At 43.6% G+C, this 22,444-nt stretch overlaps 1 protein-coding gene across 10 annotated transcripts in view; it reads left to right on the top strand.

The window, feature by feature from the left end:
• Positions 1–964: 964 nt before the first annotated feature.
• The window catches only part of ZNF618 (zinc finger protein 618), a 188,945-nt gene continuing 167,465 nt past the window's right edge, over positions 965–22,444 (top strand). For all 10 annotated transcript variants that reach the window (XM_082622941.1, XM_082622945.1, XM_082622944.1 and 7 more), the window contains exon 1: positions 965–1,036. In XM_082622941.1, coding sequence (XP_082479067.1) covers positions 1,004–1,036 — 33 coding nt within the window. In that variant the 5' untranslated portion in view covers positions 965–1,003. The remainder of the gene's footprint in view (positions 1,037–22,444) is intronic.

Here is a 22,444-nt window from a genome sequence, read left to right as displayed (position 1 = left end):
GGGGCGTCTAACCCCCCCTTAATCTTTTGCCCTTCTGATCTTACATGGGGCCAGTTCTTCAAACTTTTATTTTTAAAATAAATACGTTCTTTAAAAAAAATTGACAGGAGTAGAGAGAAACATTCTTTATCCCGCATTTCACATAAAAGCAGCTCCTCAAATATTTATTTTTAAATTCAGTCTGATTGGGGGGCTAGAAGGAGTCCCCTTAACCCCTCCTGTCTGACATAGGGCTAGTTCTTCAAACTTTTATTTTTCGATTACATTAGATTTTTTTGGAGGGGTGGCAGGGGCAATAAGAATATCCCCATTGAGCCTTCCGATTCTTCCATAAGGCCAGTTCTTCAAACTTTATTTAAAAAATCAATCTGATTTTTTTGGGGGTGGAGGGGGGAGCCGAGGAGTTCCCATTAACCCCTTGTGTTCCGTCCAGGGGCGGCTCCCCAAACTTTTCTTCCAACGTGAAAATGACCTCTCCGAGGGGCTGGAGAGCGGGGGTAGGGCAGGAGGGCGCTGGGGGGCGGGTGCGGGAGGCGCGGGGAGAGCGGGGCGCGGCGCGGGAAAGTTTGGGGGGCGGGTGCGCCGCGGCCCGGGGGCAGGCTGGCGGGCGGGAGCGGCGCGCCCGGGGGCCGGCCGGCTTTGTGTGCGGCGCGGAGGCCGGCGGCGCGGAGGCCGAGGCCGAGGCCCGGAGCTCGCGGGCCGCGCGGCGAGGCCGGCCCGGGGGCGGGCAGGGCGGCGGGGGGCGGCCGCGGGCCCGCGAGGGGCGGCTCGGCGGCTGCGGCTGCGGCGGCGGGTGCGGGCCGGGGGTGGGGGCGAGGGCCGGGCGCCCCCCCTGCGCGCCCCCAGCGCCCCCGCCCCCCCCGGCCTGAGCGGGGCGGGCGGAGGAGGGAGCGGCAGCGGCGGCGGCGGCGGCGGCGGCGGCGGCGGCGGCATTGTGCGCGCACCAGCAGCCCGGCCCGGGAGGAGCAGGACGCGCCGGGGCCGCCTCCTCCCGCACGGACCCATGAACCAGCCGGGCGGCGCGGCGGCTCCGCAGGTACGACGGGGGGCCGGGGGCATGCACAGCGCTGGGGACCCCGGGGGGCCGGGGCCCGGGGCGCTGCGCCACTTCATTGCAAGATTTGCAAAATGCAAAGTGCCTGGGCACGTTTGCGGGCTTTTTTGTGGGCGCAAACGGGAGGGTCGGGGTCTGGAGAGCCCCCCCGGGCGCCGCGGGGTGTGAGGAGGGCGGGGGTGACGGGGAGGTCTTTTCGGGCCCCCACCCGGCGCCCCCTCCAGCCCCGGGCTCGGACCGGAGCCCAGAAAACAAAGCGGCGAGAGAACAGAGCAGCCATTTCAGTTTGGACAATTCACATTTTGCAAAAATACAACCCCTTCCAGCTCTCCCCCCTCCCCCCTAAATTTGCAATTTCCCCCTGACCCTCTGTGCGCTCGGGGTCCCTGATGACCCCCCGGGAGGTCTTACCCCCTGGTCCCCTGTCTTTGCAACAATCTTTTTTTTTTTAGGCCATATTTCCCTTTCTCAATTTTTTTTCTAATTTTTCTTCAAACGGTAGTTTTTTCCCATTAAAACGACGCCACCTAGAGGATACTATTTTGTAAATAAAAAAAATTAAAATTGAAAAGAAATATTTTTTATTTCTTATTTTTTCAAAAGTTTGCTCTATAAGACAGTGGAGGGGAAAGAGATTCTTTTTTTTTCTTTTTGGGGGTGACAATTTTCACTTTGATCTTTCCAGGAGTATAGAGACAATTTTTATTTCTGAAGCCAAATCCAGATAATATGTAAATGAAAATTAAGCTGGAATTTGAATGAATTCAGTTTTTGAAGGGGAGAAAGCAAAAAGCCTTCTAAAACCAAAGTCAGTTTGGCTGCCCAACTCATTTTAGTTTGAGAAAAAAACTATTTGGGTTGAGGAAAGGAGGGAAATTGTTGAGTTTAGGGGAAACTGGGAGAATTGGCTTTATTGAAGCAATTAGAAATTGTACTTCATTGTAATTTGGAACTTGTTTAGCTCAGCGTGCAAAAAAGACTAATTTTGCCATTTGGCAATATTTAAAGTTTTTCTATTTCCAAGAAGGAAGGATTTAAAAGAGAAAATAGACCCTAAAATGTTGGCTTTGGACACACCCAAAAATTGTAGGTTTTTAAAAAAATTTTTTCATTTATGTTTTACTGCAATTGAATCTCAAGGTTCTAAAGAAAAACAGAAACTGGAAAAGTTAGAGTGAAATCCTGTCTTTTTTTCCCTGCATTTGTTGGGTTTTGTGTTATTTTTTTTTGTTTTGATGGAATAATTAAGACTGTTTTCTGATTTTGTTTCCTGAAAGGTCTAGGCATTTCTTTTTTTGTTGTTGTTTTATCCAGAAAATGTCAGAAACCTTTTCTGAGCAATGTTCAGTGGAAAAAAAATGTAAATTCATTACATTATACAAACTGAGTAGCCCACAGATTTGTAGGAGAGACCGCCATTAAAATAAGATATGCATAATTAACATTATTATGAAAAAACTAACAGTGGATTCACAGAAGCTCATTTTTTATGACATGCAACTGAATCAGTTGATAAATACAAGGGTTGAGGAATCCTTGGTAGGAAGAAAATTTTCCTTTCTGTGTGCTTGCTCAGTCTTCCAATTTGAAAATTTTATTATTGAAAAAAAAAAATAGCCGGATTGGTTTCAGCCTCTTTGATTGTGATGTGGGGTTGGTAGTTTATTAACATTTGGTATTTTTCACAAATTTGATTACTTTCAAATGGGGGGAAAATCTATTAATCTTGATCATTTGGGGGGGGTCTGTGATTTTTTTTTTTTAAAGCACAAATTTTACTGACTTAAGAAGGAAAGATAAAAGAGGGAAGAACAGAGGAGATGAAAATTCTGATTTTTATCTATCTTCTCTAGTGGAATACTTACTTTGATGAAAAAATGGGGTAAAACACCAATTCAGCTGATTCTAGCATCAAAATTAAAATTTTTTTTTTAAGGAAAAAAATCAAAATATAAACAAAAGCCAAACCCAAAGGTACTTGTCTTTGGAACATGAAAGCATATGTGCAAATAGTATTTGATGTAGTTTTTTGGCCTTCAAAAGAATCAAATAAGGTGAAACTCCCCCGCCCCAATTTCTTTTTTTTCTTTGGGAAGACAAATACTGACTGAATTGAAATTTAACAGAGGAAAATAAGGTACCTACCCAAAGTTGAAGGGTTATTTGTGATAAATTAGTATCTGAACTTGCTGGGGATTTTGCACCAAAAAAAAAAAAAAAGTTCTAATTTTTCTGTCCAAAAGGAGGGGGAAATATTGTTAGCATTTGTGGAGTGGGATCTTGATGGGACCTGATGATGGGTCACACAGGGCTAGGACAGGAAACCCTATCCCCTTTCGCCAGTCACCAGCTGGTCTTAGAAGAAATGATGGCCCCAGTCCATGGATTCCCATCCCCATTTTTTGGAAATTCAGTTTTCTAAGGAGATACAAATTATGTGAAATATATTTGACAGTGACAGAGGTTCGACATTACCCATCAGCACCATTGCATTTGGGAGATTTTTACTTTTTTAGTAACAAAATCCTTCAGGGCTGACTGGCCACATTCTGACATTTGGAATGAGCTTTTTTTTTTTTTTTTTTTTTTTTTTTTTTTTTTTTTTAAACAGAGCGTAATTAAAAATTTTTTCTCTGTTGAATTATTTAGGCCGATGCCTAGGACGGTCAAAGAATTTATAATTTTCAAGGGCTCTAGAGGCCTCATGAGACAGTAGGGGCAGCTTAGCAAGTGATGGAGGAGAGCTGTGCCCTGGACTGGGGAGGGGTGGGTTGGGCACCCTTACCGGGCATCTGAGAAAAAGTCAGGGTTGTAGATAACAGGTTATTTCTGGTACAAGGAATAAAAAGATTGCAGCACGTCCCTCTGTGTGTCCTGGATCTCCTGACACACGCCTCAGATTCCTTCATTCCATTCTATTGAAATTTTGTTGTGTTGTCTATGGTTTAAAGGGAACTCCTGGCTAGACATTGAAAATCATCTCTGTTTTGTAGGCCTGTTTTTTCTTTCTTTCTTTTTTTTTTTTTTTAATTGGTTATTCAGATCATGTTTGTTGTTAAGGAAATAGAGGTGCATGATGGCACTGTTGGGGGCGGGGTCAGTTTTCTTTTGTTTCTATGGGCGTCTCTCAGGATTGAGACCTGACCTGGGCCATACCTCTCTCACCTCCTATCATGGATGGAAGTGTGACCAGAAATGGATATTTCAGCTGATTTTTTTGTTAGGCCATGTCTGTTCACCAAACTCTTTTTTAATATTGGGCAAAAAATCTGACAGATTGGACTTGAGGGGTGGTAATTTGATGATGGGCTGAGTTATTTTGGTGAAAGATCATTTATGCTCAGTTTCACAGAGGAGACTCTTATTAATGTTTTGCTTTTCTGCCTAAGGAGGTTTTTTTTTTTCTAATAAGGTTTGAAATTTCAAGGGCTTGCTTTATAGCTTGACTTTGGACCAAGCTAAGAAGAAGGGTTTGCTTATACTTTCAGCCCTGCACACAGAGGTGAACTTGAACAAGGGCTCTTGCTTTTGCAGAAGGAAAGCAACAAAGATGGCTGGTCAGTGTAAGTGTGACCTCTCTCTGGTCCTAGAAAATAAATAGCCAATGGTTTGTTTCATTTGAGAAACAGAGTTTAAAAACTCCTCCATTGTCAGACACAATTTCCCCGCCCCCTGCCCCCACCTTTGACTCAGCTCTTGGCTTGCTGCTTCCTCTGACCTCAGAATCCTCATGTCTTCTCCTTGGTGGGATGATGAGAATTTCCTTTTGTGTTTCACTGGATGTATAGGCTGACTTTTCATGGTCATGGTGAAATTTGGAAATTTTTTCATGTGTCTCCTCCCTGGCGATGGCAGGTGAAGTGGCTTTGTGGGTATACAGGAGCCCTAGCTCTCCCAAAGTCTTGCTGTATGACCTTGGACAAACCACTTTTTCCTTCTGAGCCTCAGTTTTTGCATTTGTCATATGAGAGCTTTGGATCAAAACAAAGATATTAATAAATAGTTTTCTTCTCTGATTCTGACTCCAAGCAATGGGCTACAGCTGCCTGGATCACTGTGTTGAGAGGATTCTGAGGTCACATCTGGACTCCCATATTCTGGAGAGTGGGGTGCAGTGGTCAAATAGCAGTGTCCATCACAGAGTGGGGAGTGTACCTCTTATTCATCATGCCCAGGCGGGTTGTAAAATCAATTTAGTGGGTCACAATCAGCATGAAAAAAAAAAAAGAATGGAATAGAATACAGGGGAACACAAACTAGCAGAGGCATAGCTGTGTATTGAAGGTAAGTGTTGTCTCATGAAACTTTAGTTTTATTTACATGTGCCGATGTATGTGCATGATAAATGTAAGGCCTACCGTGAGTCACGGTTAAAAGAGTTTGACAGATACTGGTCTAGATGATCGACAGTGATGTGCTCCAAGAACATCGCACGTTGCTGTTTACACTTTATCTCCTTATTTATTATCCCAGTTGACTTTCACATGAACCCTGTGGGGTAGGTGTCCTGGGCCACATGTTTTGTCCCCTGGTTGAGCCTGCCTGAAGGGCCAGCTGTGAAGAAGTCTCAGCTGCATGGCAGTCAGGCACACACCTCAGCTTGTTGGCCTTGGATGAGACGGGAAGGACAGGTGCTATGTCCTTCCACAGTGAAACAGTATCTTTGCCAGATTCTGTGGCTGGAATGGAGACTTTAAGTAGCGTGGGATCCCTGTCTTGGTGGCAGGGAGAGCAGCCCCAGTTACTTTCATTGCTCACTTTTACTTCAGATTGCCAGAGGAATTTTTGTGGAGTTAAAGAGTTCATGTTTGTGCTATATTTAAAGTCCAATCAGACTCTGAGCGAATGTCTATATTTTTGTGTGTGTGCCCTTCCTAAAAACTCTAGAATTGCTGTCTTGGTCTCCTCATCTTTTAAATATGTCAGGCCAGCACTGTCCAATCGAAATATAATTCGAGCCACAAATGTGAGTCACATATGTCATTTAAAATTTTCTGGGGAATTCCCTGGAGGGACTCTGTGCTTCCACTGCAGGGGGCACGGGTTCAATCCCTGGTCTGGGAACTAACGTCCTGCATGCCGTGCAGCATGGCCAAAACAAAACAAAACAAAACAACAAAAATACATAAAATTTTCTGGTAACACTTTAAAAAAACTAAAAAGAAGCAGATGAAATTAATTTTAATAATATAGTTTATTTAACCCAAAGTATATCTGCAATGCTATCATTTCAGTATTCATTAATATAAAAATTATTAATGTGCTATTTTACATTCTTTCTTGGGGGGGGTATTAAGTCTTTTCTGACTAGCCACATTTCATGAGCTCAGTAGCCACATGTGGCTAGTGGCTTCTATATTGGATAGCACAGGGCCAGATCAATGTTCCATCTCGTTGTTGTTACTGGGTGGCACATCTTTGAAAGCTCTTGGTGTTTGCTGTTGGGACTTCATTGCTGAACCCTCAATGCTCTGAGGCATTTCAGCCTGTAGCGGTGATGCGTTCCATTTAGCCTCTTCTGGCTAAAATGGTCCACGCCTCCTTTTTATTTGTCCCAAAGCAGTCTTCTGCCAAGGTTAGGCCAGAACGCTTTAGTTAAAAGTGACAAATGATGGCTAGCAACTCCAGAATGTTGTGTCTCAGCATGTGTGCCGTTGAAGTCAAGAAGTACAGGAGGCTTTCGTAGGAGGTGGGTTTTAATAAAGTATTGCCTGAAAGAAGGATTAAGATGGAAGAAGACAGCAGGTGGGTAGGACCAGGGTTGGGGTCCTCGGGGTGGGGGGAGATCCAGGGGCAAAGATGGTCTGTCAGTGAAATCCATTTCTGAATTGATTGTGGAACCACCATGAAATCCCCCTAGGACAGGCCTTAAGTTTGAAGCATAGAAAATTTCGGACACCTCCCCCAGTTGGTGAAATGGAAAGGTGGTTTTGAGGTTAGCCAGACCAGAGTTTAAAATCCAGCCTCATTGTGTGGTTGGCATTATGTTACTTTGGGAAAGTCACCTCCGGTTTTGGAGCCACAGCTTCTGCATCTGGAAAAAGGGGGGTAATAATCTTGACCTTGAAAGGTTGTTCTATGATTAAATGAAACAGTTCATGTGTTGCATCCAGCCAGTCCTTAGAAGGTTGTCCTTAGAAGATGGTCAGTACATGTCAGTAATGCCTGACCCAGTGGTCTCCATTTGGGGAGATTGAGTCCCAATGACAAGAGTTTTGGTAGTTCTGGAAACTTGATGACTTATCTTTAATAGGCAGAGTTAGGTAACAACAGAAAATGTACACTTTTTTGGTTGTTGCTTTATTTTAGAGCAGACTAGGATGATATATCCCTTGGACCTTACACATCTCAATGCTTTCATTTCAGGGATGCTCTGGCTCCTCCAAGTATTTCTGGATTTGTTTCAAAGCCTGTGGTACAGTGTTTAAAGGGACAAATCTTAATTTGTCGTGAACTGTCTACCATTGAGCTTCTGCTCATACTGGACCTTCTGTCTCTTGTGCCCTTTCCCTCCTTTGTCTCTGCTCCATGAGAAACCAGATCCCCCTCCCCCCCTTGAGACCTACCTGCATGTCCCCTTCTGTGGAGACTCTCTGAGCCTCCCCAAACTGCAGTACTTTCCAGATACTCTGGGCCCACAGATGAGAGTTGGTTGTTCGCATTTCTGTCTCGCCAGCTGGCTTGTGAGTTCCTTGAGGGCAGAGATCATGGGTTACTCATTTTAGGGTCTGGCACAGAGCAGCAGCTCAATAAATGTTTGATGACTTAATTTGATTTTTTGGAAAAAGCTCAGATCATCTAGATTTGGGTCTAGTGAAGAGTAGATGACCAGTTTTGGGTTTGGCCATTTGGTCAACACCAGTGTTTTGTTTTCTTTATCTAAGAAAATAGATTTTCTTAGAGCCGGCTCTGAAGCCCACGGTTCCCTTGGAATAATAAATCAGAGAGGGCTCCTTGGATGGCTCCTTTGACTTTACATGCTGTGGAGAATTTTTTAAAAGTTCCTCATCCTCTTTGCTCCTGTTGTGTAAACCATTTCCTTAAAATGGTTGGGGGGCATCTGGGGTTATCATTCCAGATTTGCAGGTATGGCACATGGGACCCAGCATGTCTAAGGAGGTGGAAAAGGGGGGTGTGCCTTGAGGTGGAAGGGACTTGACAATACCCTGTCCTTGCTCTAGGAGCTGGTCTTGGCCATGGGCCCTGGAATTGGACTTCAGGGGGCTGTTTGCAGAACAGCTGGTCACATGGGCCCCTTAGATGTGAAGTAGCTAAATGTGTGATTTGATGTTCAACCAGACCCCACCTTTGGTCGGATTCCCGTTTGCACATGCCAGACATTCAGGGAAAATTTATGGGAAAAAACTGAGAATGTTCTGTTTATTTGCTTAATTTTTTCTTCTGTAAGTTTTTGAAAATGCTGTCATTGTTAACACTTTATGGCCCAGCTCAGCAGGTGAGCACAGGATCCTGTATTTCCTCAATGGTCAAGTTCCCACATTTTCATATTTCTGAAATTGGAATGTGTTTTACAGTAGATGTGTTCTGTTAGAGCACTATTTCTCCCACTTTTTTTGTGTGTGTGTCTCAAAAAGCTATTATAAAATCCATGGTGTATCTAACAGTCTAAGGCACCTTGAAATTGAGGCTATAGAGTGTTCTGTTCCTGGTGGGGTGGACTGTGACATTAGGGACTTCCAATTCTGCCCTTTTTCTTTTTAGAATTTTTATTTATTTATTTATTTATCTATCTGTCTATTTATTTATTTATTGGCTGTGTTGGGTCTTTATTGCCATGCGTGGGCTTTCTCTGGTTGTGGCGAGCCGGAGCTATTCTTCGTTGCCATGTGCGGGCTTCTCACTGCGGTGACTTACCTTTTGCAGTGCATGGGCTCTAGGCACGCAGGCTCAGTAGTTGAGGCTCGTGGGCTCTAGAGTGCAGGCTCAGTAGTTGTGGCGCACAGGCTTATTTGCTCCGTGGCATGTGGGATCTTCCCAGACAAGGGCTTGAACCCATGTCCCCTGCATTGGCAGGCGGATTCTTAACCACTGCGCCACCAGGGAAGTCCCTCTGCCCTTTTTTTTTTACCTCACTTATCCCTGGGTTTGGCTTCTCCACCTGTACAGTGAGGCCGGAACTTCGCCTTGGGAAGAAGCATCTGGAACTCTGAATTAGCACCCCTTTCCTTTTGTGTCTTGCTGGGGCCCCTTCTCTATAAGGCAGAAGTAACCAGTGGGAGGGAGGTGAAGCCTTGTGAACAGGTGGTCCCTTCTGTATGGTCACATGGATGAGCTGTCCTACCAGTGGCAGAACACCAGCTGGACATTTCCAAGGGTAGAACAAAGAGATTGAAGTGGAAGGGACAAGGCTATGCTCTCCTCTCTGCTCCACTACTTAATCGTATTGTGATCTTTGTCAAAGTATTACACTTTGTTTTCCGTATCTGTAAGGTGGTGATGATGATGATGAAGATAATAAGTGTGGCACAGGGTTCTTGTGAAACGTTGTGATGGATGGGAGAAAATAAGCTTTGTAAAGGGCAAAGTGCTTTTCTCTTGTAGCATGTTATTTGTACATCTAATCCAGGGATGGTAAATAAGTAATATGCATGCCGCCACTCCCCATTTTTAAGCCTGTGGCAGGCATTGCTAATCAATCACGGCAGTCTTTTCCATTGAGTCTGGCCAGTGACCTCAGAGCCCTTCTTACTATGATGCTACCCAATTTGTCATTTCTGATCTAGTCACACACACACACACACACACACACACACACGCGCGCGCGCGCACACACACACACACACACACACACCTGGGAAGAGAGGTGGAATTACTTGCCTAGAACCTCAGTGAATAGGCGGAGCTACTTCAAGCCTCAGATTTCTTAATTCCTCAACCAGTGCTGTTCCTACTATCTGCACATATACTATGTCAAAAGGAATTAATTTGGTCTTGAGAAATAGTGAGAGGATCTTGACTCCTCCCTTCCCTGTTATAATTAGATACCCTTGGGGTTGTCATCAAAGCAGGGCTGGATAACCTGCTTCTCTGTCTGATCCCTGAGTGATCAAAGGGGAGATGCAGTGGCATTGGGTGGTGTTACCCGCTCTCTCACTCCTGTGCTATAGGTGACGTGGCAGAGGGGCAGGGCAGGCCCTGGGGTTCCTGGATGACCACGTGGGTTTATGACAGGTTACACTCTAAGACCATAATCGAGTTCCTCAGTCCCTGGGCATCTTAATTTCTACATCTGGGACCTGAGATGGACATAATCCTTCAAAGGAGTGAAATGAGACAGTGTATTTAAAAATGCTTTTTTAACTCTGAAGCCCTACATGTGGGTTATTTTGTTTTGTTTTTATTTTATATGTGTTAATTTTTATAACTAGTGTTAATCACTAATTATTAGTGCCCTGTTGGGTAGATTGTATAAACCCAGAGTCACAGATGGGTGCCCACAAGGTGAATTGGCCCCTTATCCTTTTTATTTTATTTGATTTGCTGGCCTAAGGTTTAAGAAGTTCAGAACTTTTCAGCCTTTGCAGTGTATGTGTTCTCCTGTTTTCAGTCCATTTCCAACCTCCTCTGATTTCGATCCTGTATGTGACCTGCTGCGCCCTAGAAGGCACTGGGATCTGCACACCCCAGTGTACCCTCTGTTTGTTAATCTGCTAAGTGGGAGAACAGCCTATTTGTATACCCCTCACAGGCTTCTTGCAAGCATCCCATGTGTTAACGGACTCAAAAATGCTTCATAAACAAGGAAGAACTGGAGAAACATGTTGGTGACAACTCCTTTCTTTTCTTAAAAAAGAAAGGAGGGAGGCTGAGGTGAGGATGTTATTGAGTCACCAGAAAAATGATATAAATATTTTGGCTGACAAAGCAGAAGGAGGCTTCACATATAAGCTAAAGAGGAAAAATGGAGTCAGGTGATACTCCGCTCCCCAGTCTGTTATAGAAAACACAGGAACACTTGCTTTCTAGTGAAGCAAGTTCTGTTTCAGGGATGGAATCTCTGATTCCCAGGGGCCAGCCCTGGTCCTGGGGGGGATCCAGGGAGAAACGAAATCTCATATTTCCCCCATGGGTGGAAATGACTCCTACCAAGTGGAGGAGGTCTAAGTGTCCCTCAGCAAGCCCCTGGCTTGCAGTTTGCTGGTGACATTAAACGTCAGAAGCTGTTTTGGCTCCCTTTCTGGATGTGTTATTCTCCAAGACAGTATGCCCGAGGGGCTAGCCATTCTACCTCTCAGCTTTGAGCCTCCTCCTGGACAAATTCTCACCAGCCCCAACATTCTTACAGAGAATTGAGAATGGGAATTTTTATCAGGTGAAATTTTGCAGGGAATTTGTGTTCTGTTTTATTTTGGGCTCAGAGTTTTGCGAGACAAGTGAACATAGCCAGAGCCCTTGGAATACCCGGAGAGAATAGATGAAGACATTTTTGGATGCTGGAGATTTTTTTTTTTTAATTTCATCAACTGGGGAAAAATAACTATAAAAATTTAAGTACATTATGTGGGTGTTTCTTATAATGTATGCTGGAAAAGCAGAAAGTCAACCTGATCTGAAATAAAACTAAAACTGGCCTGAAATGAGGCCTCAGGGAAGGAAAACTTCCCTGGGGTGCTACTAGCTTGAGGTGGAATTTGTTGTGAGGCTAGTCTTTTTGCATCAGAGGAGTCTAGAGCTAAAAGGGCTCATGGAGATTATTTAAGTCTGTACCATCCAGTATGTATTGGTAACCACTAGCCGCATGTGGCTGTTGGGCAGTTGCAATGTGGCTAGCCTAAACTGAGTTGCGCCGTTAAGTGTAAGATTCGCACTGGGTTTTATTTTATTTACTTATTTTTTATTGAATTATAATTATGTCTTCTCTAGGTCTGGATCTTAAAGACTTAGTAGGAAAAAAATGACTGTAGAAGATCTCCGTCATAATTTTTTTTTTTTTTTGGCGGTACGCGGGCCTCTCACTGTTGTGGCCTCTCCCGTTGCGGAGCACAGGCTCCGGACGTGCAGGCTCAGCGGCCATGGCTCACGGGCCCAGCCACTCCGCGGCATGTGGGATCTTCCCGGACCGGGGCACGAACCTGTGTCCCCTGCTTCGGCAGGTGGACTCTTAACCACTGTGCCACCAGGGAAGCCCTCAGTCATTATTTTTAAAATACAGTTTACAGGTTGAAGTGATAGCATTTTATATATTGTGTTAAACAAGATATATTATTAAAATTAATTTTGCTTGCTTTTATTTTCATTTTTTACAATGTGGCTACTAGAAAATTTGAAATTACCTATGTGGTTTATATTACATTCCTGTTGGACTGTGCTGGTCTAAGGCAACCTGCATCCCCCAGAGAGGGGGAGTAGCTTGCTCAGGGTCAGGTCACAGGGCAGCTTCATCAGGTCACTGGACAGACTACAAGACTCAAGAGTTTGGGATTGAGAAGGAAAGATGATGTAGTGGTGTAGGTATCATCATAACTAGGTGGTTAAAATGGAGGGGTAATGGGGAACTTGAGAGAGGGACAGAGAGAGAGAGAGATACTAGTCATTCAGGGGGAAAAAAATTAAACTGCTTCCCACTTTGCTTATCCATTCCCCTAAACATTAATTAAACAGTTTGGAAGAAAGTAAACCTAACAAGATGAGCAAAAACAAATCTAAAAGATTACCCCTGGGGCCTCCCTGGTGGCGCAGTGGTTGAGAGTCCGCCTGCCGATGCAGGGGATACGGGTTCGTGCCCCGGTCTGGGCCCGTGAGCCATGGCCGCTGGGCCTGCGCATCCGGAGCCTGTGCTCCGCAACGGGAGAGGCCACAACAGTGAGAGGCCCGCATACCGCAAAAAGAAAAAAAAAAAAAAAAATTACCCCTGACAATTTCTCTGATTGCCAAAAAATTTCAGTCTTTTGAGTCTTTAACTAGGGTCTTTTTGAATCAGAGTACAGTTCATGGCTGGTCTGGGCATAAAAACCCAGGTTTTTATGGGTTTTTAAACCCATAAAATTTTAAATCCATAGGGGCTATGGATTTTGGGTCCTGGGGGGCTGGAAGCCATTCTTTTACGAAGTCAGGTCTGCTCCCTGTAATGATTTAGGAAGCAAGGCTTCTAGAAAACCCAGAGGGCGTATAACCAGAGTGGACAGAGTGGCAGGGTGGGGAGGTTACCTAGCTTCCCTGGCGGAGAGACCTGGAGGAGGGTGACTAACCTTGCAGGGAGCGGCAAAGCTGAACTTGAACCCAGGTCTAACTTTCCAGCCTCGTACTCCTGCTCTTAGTGGTTTGAAAGGAGCTTGAGCTATGTGTTGGAAATTCAGCCTTACAAATTTTTTTTCATTAATCAAGAACTCTTTCTGTCAAAAGACCAAAGTTTAGCATTCTTATTTATCTCATTTGATTTTTTTTTTTTTTTTTGCGGTATGCGGGCTTCTCACTGTTGTGGCCTCTCCCTTTGCGGAACACAGGCTCCAGACGCGCAGGCTCAGCAGCCATGGCTCAGGGGCCCAGCCGCTCCGCGGCATGTGGGATCTTCCCGGACCGGGGCACAAACCCGTGTCCCCTGCATCATCAGCAGGCGGACTCTCAACCACTGCGCCACCAGGGAAGCCCTCTCATTTGATTTTTGCAAAGTAGAATTTGTCTGCCTTGAACTATAATCATTGCACCTTTGTTGGCTTGTTATATGCCAGGCACTGGGCTAAGCATTTAACATCTATTATCTCATTTAATACAATCACCCTGGAAAGTAGGGATTTTTCTTTTCTTTTCTTTTCTTCCCTTTTCTTCTCTCTCCTTTCCTCTCCCCTCCCCTCCCCTTCCCTTCCCCTCCCCTCCCCTTCCCCTCCCCTCCCCTTCCCCTCCCCTCCCCTCCCCTTCCCCTCCCCTCCCCTCCCCTCCCCTCCCCTCCCCTCCCCTCCCCCTCCCCTCCCCTCCCCTCCCCTCCCCTTCCCTCCCCTTCCCTCCCCTTTTTTGAGAGAATTGAGATTCAGAGGTGAATGGAATTGCCCAAGGGCACACAGCTTGTAGGGGGCAGTTGGATTCAAATTCAGATGGATGCCAAATTCTAGGCTCTCAACAGCCCTTTGAGGAAAGTGAAGTAACCGAGATGTGGAGTTGGTGATTGGCTAGACCCCGAATCCAGCTCCTTAGATGCGCTGCCCATGCCCTGCTCTAAACCTCACCGTGAGGGGGTTGTCCTGAACTGTCGTGTCATGGGAACTTGCCCTCCCCACTCTGAGGACCTGGGTACGGTAGGGCACTTGCTGTCTCCCGTTCCTCAGCTCCCAGCGCGCCTCGGTGGACCCGGGCTATGTGTTTCATGCACACAGAACCTTTAACACCACATTTGAAAACAGTTGCAGAAGGTTTGCTGTAATTAATTACATTTGACATACTTGGAATCGGGGCCTCCTGGATTCAGAATGCAAATTTATGCCCAGACAGATGTAAGGTATGCTTGGAGCCAAGAGCTCTGGCACATCCCAGCCAGGGCCTGCGACATCGCTTGCTGCCCTGATGGGACTACTGTCCCAGGCAGTGAGTGGTGGAGGCAGGACTCAGACTTGGGGGTACCTGGAGCCCACAGGCTTTTGGAGGAGAAATAGCCCTGGGCTTTAGGGCTTTAGGGCAGGAACCATAGGCTGTAGTCTGAGCCCTGCTCCTAACTCAGCTGTGGTTTGGGGAATCTCTTCCCTCTTTGGGTCTCAGTTTCCCCTGCTATACAATATAAGGGCTTAGACTAGGTGGTCCTTCCCTCCCCTCACCCCGACCCCGTCCTCCCCTCCCCCCCATCCTCCCCTCCCCCATCCTCCCCCCCCTCCTCTCCCGTCCCCTGACCTTCCCTTCCCTATTAATTAGAGAGTCAGAACTTGGAGTGCTGGCTTTTGGGAGTATTAACAACTGAGGTGAGAAAGGCTTGTAATAGGTAGGTAAGCAGGAGGCTTATTGGAACACAGAGAGGGGTATACAAGACAAGGCCTGGTATCTAGACAAGATGTTGCTAATTTCCAGGGCTGCACATAGAGAAGTTATTTATTCTGCATCAGTCCCTCCTCCTACCCACATATACTCATCTCACCATCTGTATTAGATATCTATTACTGTATAACACATCACCCCAGAACTTAGTGGCTTAAAACAACAATAATCATTTCTTGTCTCTCGTGGTTTCTATGGGTTGGGAATTTGGGAGTGACTCAGCTGGTCAGTCTGGTTCAGGGTCTCTCTGTAGTTGTGGCCAGATGGTGGCTGGGGCAAGGGTCATCTTAAAGCCTTCCCCACTCTCTTGTTTGGAGCCAGGGCTTGGAAGACTCAAACAGATGGGGCTCCTGCAGCATCCATCCATCCATCATCCATCCACCTCCCCACCCATTTATTTATCTATCTGTGTATCTATTTAGGTATCTATCTGTTTTTCTCTCTATCCATCTATCTACTTGATATACCTATATCTATCCAATCTGTCCATCTATGTATCTAATCTATATCTATCTAATCTATCTATTTATCTAATCCACCTGTCTTTCCATTTATCTCCATGTGGTCTGTCCAGCATAGAGATACTTGGCTGGACTTCTACATGGCACCGTGAGGCTCTGAAGGCACATGTCCTATGAAAACATAGAGCCAAACAGATGCAGCATCTCCTTGAATGATTTAACCTCAGACATCATGCAGCACAACTTCCACGTCAGTCTGTTGGTTGAGGCAATTATAAAAGTGTGGCCCAGTTCAAGGGGAGAGACATAAACTCCACCTCTCCATGGAGTTGTGTCAACGTCACGTTGAGTATGTAGGATAGAATATATTGATGCGGCTCTTTGGAAAACACAGGCTGACATTCCATTTGTCTACTCACCAACCCAGCTGTCTAGCTAGGTCTTCACATATTCATCCTTCTCTCTACTGACCCACTCATCCACCCATTTCATCTTTCCTTCCTTTGGACATCTGTCCTTCCTCATGACTATCTGCTTATCCATGCATCCCATTCAGTCACCCAGCACATTTTGAGCACCTGATATGAGCCAGGGACAGCTAGGTGCTTTCAATAACAAACTCAAGGGGAGAATGAAACTAATGTTTATTGAAACCCTACTCAGTGTTAGTCTTTTTATCCTCAAAATAACTCCGTAACATAGAATTATTATCATCTTCATTTACTGGTGAGGAAACCAAGGCACAGAGAAGTAACTTGCCCAGGGTCATTCAGCTATTAGTGTCAGAGCCAGAATGTAAACTCAGGACTTCCTGATCACACTGTCCCTGGTTATCTCCATTCTGTTTCTGAGTATGAAATGGCTGTCCAAGAGTTGGTTCTACACTTCTATTTTTTTTCTAAGTGAAAATAGGCTCTTTTGTTTCCTGATTATAAAAAAATATCATTACAAAAACATTCAAGCAGTTTAGAAAAACATTATTCTTTAAAAAATCACCCCAAATCCTACCACTGTTCATATTTTGATGGACATTATTCAAGTCATCTCTCTGCATATTTAAATATATATGTAAATATTTATAGAAATGGGACTATATTCTTCATGCTGTTCAGTAGCCTGCTTTCCTTTTTAAACTCATTGATATCTTTTTTTCATCAGTCAATTTATTATTTTACTGATTGCATTGTATTTCCACTGTGTATGTGTCCTCAAATTTAGTGCCTGTAGGATTTGGGTTATTTCTAATCTTTTTACATGTGATTTTACATTCATTTGTATGGTGATCTCCTTGACATCACTCACTAAAAGACTGATCGCTGAATCACAGCATATTCACGTTCTACAGGTGGTATCAGGTACATTTCTACCAAGAGATTGGCAGTGCTTATTTTACACATTGTGGCCATCACCTTGTATTGCCAATACAAGGAAGTAACTCATTTGTCCTTTCATGAATGGATAAATAAAATGTGGTATAGACATACAATGGAATATTATTCAGCCTTAAAAAAGAAGGAAATCCTGTCATATGCTACAATATGGATAAACCTTGAGGACATTATGCTAAAGGAAATAAGCCAGCCACAAAAAAACAAATACTGCATGGTTCCACTCATGTGAGGTATCTAAAGTAGTGGAGCTCATAGAAACAGAAAGTAGAATGGTGGTTGACAGGGGCAGGGGGAAATGGGGAGGGGATGCTTAGTGGGTATAGAGTTTCAGTTTTGCAAGTTGAAAACGTTCTAGAGATCTGTTGCACAACACTGGGAATGTACTTAGCACTGCTGAACTGCACACTTTAAAATGTTTAAGATGTTTTTAAGAAAATTTTAACTTAACAAATTAGCAATTTGCCTTGTTGGAACATACACACAAGAAATCCTTGTGCCTGTATACCATTGGAAATGTGCACAAGCGCTCACAGTAGAACAGTTTGTAATATCAAATACCTGGAAACAGCACAAAGAGAATTTATAGAAATAGTCACCCTTATTTCTTCTATTATTTTATATAGGTTTTGTTTTCTTACATTTAAATTGTTTATCCATCTGGAATGTATTTGCTTTAAAGGAGGGGCAAAGGGATCAGGCTCTGTTTTTTTCCCAATGGTGAGCTCCTTGCTGCAACATCAATAATTGAATGATCCATCTTTTCCTCCCTGATTTGAAATGCCATTTTAATCTTATATTAAATTTCCATGTACTTAGGTCTATTTCTGGACTCTGTTATGTACTTTGGGTGTACAGGTATCACACTGTTTTAATTTGATCACTTTAAAATAAACTTTAATCATATCTTAAGAACAGACTTATAAACTAGCATATAAATTGCCACCTGCAGTGCTTACCATGTTGGGGCAGCTTCCTGGTGGGCTCCTTCACCAGACAGACTCTCCTTGGTACCCACACTGGCATCAGTGCCATTATAGATAATGGAAACTGAGGTTCAGTGAGATTAGGTAACTTGCCATAGGGAGGTAGTTTCTCATTCACATCTGGGAAGTGGCAGAGTGGAGATTGGAGCCTGGGCCTGAACAGGCTCAGAGCCTGTGGAGTTCCTTTAACAACATGCTGTGTCTCATGGATGCACGGATATCCTTCCTTAGACCATACATACCTCGATCCCCACCATGCCTGGCACAGAATGGTGCTAGTATGCGCTTCTTGAATTGGAAGGGAAGCAATTCATGGCTTATCCGAAATGGATATTATTCAACAGATTATTCCCTGGCTGCAGTTAGATGTATGGTAACATTTGTTTTAATAAGTTAATTTTTAAATAATTAAGGTAACCTAATGATATTACAGAGAAATCAGAAAATAGAGAAATAAAATTGTGCTAAAGATATTCTAGCCCCCTTATATTCACTCTTTTGGTGCATTTCCTTCCTGTTATTGGATAAGCGTATTTTTATTGTTTGGATCATAATGTGTTGGAGTTTTGTCTCCTATCTTTTCCTTCCCCCATTTTTTCTTTGTCTTCATAAACATCATTTTTCAAGATTGCACAATATTCACAGAAGAGAACAAACATAGTTTATTTAACCCATACTCTGTTGGTGAACATTTAGGTTGGTCCTAATTTTTCTCTTTTATAAAATTACAGTGTAATGAACATCTTCTTATATTAAATATTCTGTTTTTTAAAAAATTAATTTTATTTATTTTTGGATGCGTTGGGTCTTCATTGCTGCGTGAGAGCTTTCTCTAGTTGCGGCGAGTGGGGGCTATTTCTTCGTTATGGTGCGTGGGCTTCTCATTGCGGTGGCTTCTCTTGTCGCGGAGCCTGGGCTCTAGGTGCGCGGGCTCAGTAGTTGGGGCTCATGGGCTCTAGAGCACGGGCTCAGTAGTTGTGGCGCACAGGCTTAGTTGCTCTGTGTCATGTGGGATCTTCTTGGACCAGGGATCAAACCCGTGTCCCCTGAATCGGCAGGCGGATTCTTAATCACTGTGCCACCAGGGAAGTCCCTATTCTGATATTTTAAAGCCATCCCCTTTGGATATATTCCCAGAGAGATTACTGGGTCAAGGGGAGATACTAGTTTTGGGCATTTATTGTTGCTAAGCTTTGGGACCCTGTGTTGATTTGGAAAAGAACTATAGTGAGTTCTTTAAAGAATGTTTCATCGACTTTATTATTACAAAAGGAATTCCTGTTCAATGAGGAAACCTAGAATATATATGCAAAAAAGAAAAGATTCCATAATTCCACACTTTTCCAAGATGATCTCTGGTAATTTTGTGTCTATCCTTGCATTATTTATTTATTTCGGTATTTATTTTTCAGTAAATTATTTAAAATTTCATTTTATTAGCCAGAACTCTCTAATAATTCATTTTTCTACATTTATGTTGATAAACCATTTTTGGATGATGATCGTTTTTCTTTTGAGATCCTAAACACATTCTGAATTTATCCATCCATCACCCATCCATTAAATATTTGTTCCAACTATGGGTGACAACCATTGATAGTTGCCAAGGTGCTTAATCAATATGGATTCTGTTCACAGCCATCTGTAATGTGCCATGGAAAGTGTTCAGTGCTCTAAGACTGATTGCCAAGGGTGTTTAGTGGAGAGAAAGTTGAATCCTGGTAAAGAAAATCCAGGGCAACTTCCTGGAGGAAGTGGCATTTCTGCTTGGCTTTGAAGGATAGATAGGATTTGAGGGTCTAAAGAAAGGTCTGTGGGAGGAAGGAGATGGAGCAGTGCATTTGGGGCCAATGAAATGGCATGAATCATCAAAGAAAGATGAACTTACCTTTAGTGAATTTTTAGTGTCGAGTATATTTTATTATAATTGTAATTCTTTAAAAGCTGATGAGTCACAAAATTCTGCCCAAATGTGGTTATCCTTTATGTGGGCCCACCAGAATGTTCAGTTAATCATAACTCTTGTCTCTGAGGGGGGTGGGGTCAGTGGGGGGAAGATGGGGGCAAGGGAAGACAGGAAGAAAGCCAGTCTTTGGTAAGTTGGTCTCAAGTAGAACTTAACTTTGCAAAGTGCTTTTGCAAATGCAGTCTCATTCCTCCCTCCTGGTATCCTGACTGAACTGACCCCTGCAAGGCATGTGACTTGTTCAAAGTCTCAGAGCAAGGGAGGAGTGTTGCTTGGCAGTGGCTCTCAAACTTTCATGACTGACCCACAGGAAGAAATACATTTTATAAGTAAAGCTAAAGCAGGGAACAGTATTTACACTTAACTACTTGCATGCATTGTGATACTTCCTATTCTCTTCTATTTTATTTTTTTAAAAAATGCTGGCTGTGACTCATTAAATTGATTTCAAGACCCAACAGTGGGTCATGACCTGCTGTTTGAAAACTGCTAGCCTGGAGGCCCCTGAAAGCTTGGCGTCGGATTCTCCTGTCAGGACCTCCCAGCTGTCCTGAGAAGGTAGAACCCAGAGCTCCTTTCCCCCTCCTGTCTAGCAGGTGAGGAATAGATCAGGTATGTCCTGCCTGCCTGGCTCCCCGATCCTCGTGACGAATATTGATCTTTGTCACTTCCCATTGAAGATGTGAATGCATGAAGCAGGCAGCTGTGGAGTTCCTGAGTTGGTGAGCTGAGCTTGCTGATAAGCTTGGACCAGTTTCCCACAAGTGATTAGAAGGCTCAGGGGTTCCATTGAGCCACAAGGAGCAAAATTATTAATGGAGATTATCTCAGAGAGGTATAGGATTATAGGTCTTTTTTTTTCTCTTTTGTGTATATATTCTAAGTTTTCTTTATTGAACTTGAACCTCTTTCATAATAATAAGTGAGTCAACAAAACACTTTTTGAAGAATTTACTATATTTCTTTTCCAAATCAACAGAGGTTCCCAAAGCTTAGAATCAATATATGTGTGTGTGTATGTGTGTGTGTGTGTGTGTGTGTGTGTTATGGAAATGTGTTAAACTAATATCTATCCTTGACCCAGTAATCCCTCTTTGGGAATATATACAAAGGAGAAGATTTTAAAATATCAAAATATTTTATGTACGAAGATATTCATTACAGTGTAAGTTTACAGAAGCCCAGCATGAGGTCTGGTAGGAGTATGCGTTGTGGGACCAAGTGCTGGGGCTCGTGGTGCTGCTCTGGCCCCAGGAGAAACAGTCATTAGGTGACTGCTCTGAGAAGCAGTACAGCAAAATGACTAAGGATGTACACTTCATAGTCAGACTGCCTGCATGCAAAACCCAGATCTGCTCCTTCTAGACCACATGACTCTGGGAAAATTACTTAACCTCTCTTTATGTCAGTTTCATCATCTACAAAATGGGTATAGTGAGAATTAGATGAGGAAATATTAAAAGCACTAGAACAGTGCTTGACACATAGTAAGTCCTACGTGAGGCCTAGCTTGGCTAGTTCCATCTGAATTTTTTTTCTTGCACAGAAGATGGAAACTTCATGTAGGCCCACTTGTCGTCTGTCTGAGTCTATTTGGGGTATAGGACACAGAGAGTGGAAGGACCATAGGACTGGATGCGAAAGACCAAGTGTTGAGGGCTCTCCCCCTTATCAGGCCTTAGCTGAGTTTGGGGTGTTATTTTCCCTCTTGGGAACATTGTTGTCTAGAGTATGAGATAGTGAGTTTTTTCTGCTCTGCCTTGCAGAATTGTCATGAGGATAAAAAAACACATTCATCCGTAAAATGAAGAGATTGGACTTTTGAGATATCCAGGCGTTTTATTATGCATTCTATCTGTGGTTGGTTATGGGTTCTGTGGATAGCCCATAGTGGGAAAGAGATGCCAAGATTGATTTGTGATGTCTCACTTTTGCTACCCCAGGGCTGCATGGCTTCCGGGCCCCACCTAATCCATGGCTGGGTGGTTCTAAGGTTATGAAAGCATTGAGGAGTTGGCTGTGTAGCACTGTAACCAGGAAGTGGAAGGTCGTATTTTCCAAATGTATACATTAAAATATCTTAAATCTACAATAACTAAATGTGGGTGGAACTGGCATAGGCATGGACAGGCAGATAAATGGAATAGATTACAGTGCAGAAATAGACCCAGTGGATCCTGCTATGTATTAACTTTAGTTCTAGTACCACCCTATTTCTGTTCATGTTGCTTTTAAGGTATTTTAATATTTGATAAACATCTCTCCCGATTATTCTGTTTTCAAAATTCTCATTCGTCTCGCTCATATATTCTACCAGATGAACTTTAGAATCACTTTTTTCAACGTAAAAATTGCCTTGTGACTTTAACCGCATTAAATAAATGTATGCATTGAATTGAGCAGGAAGGACATACTCACAATACTGTTTTTCTGCCCAGTAATGTGGTCTGTCTCTTATTCATGTTCCCTTATATGACCCTCAGTAAAATTCTGTAGTTTTTCACATAAGTTCTGGACATTTCTTTCCAAGTATATTCCTAGGTATTTGATATTTTTAACTGCAATTGTAAGTGGGATAATTTCCCTCATTGTACATTTTGCCTAATTAGTGC

This window comes from Mesoplodon mirus, assembly GCF_964341445.2.
Source record: "Mesoplodon mirus genome assembly, chromosome: 1".
NCBI lineage: Eukaryota > Metazoa > Chordata > Mammalia > Artiodactyla > Ziphiidae > Mesoplodon > Mesoplodon mirus.
This window is presented reverse-complemented; position numbering and strand designations above follow the sequence as displayed.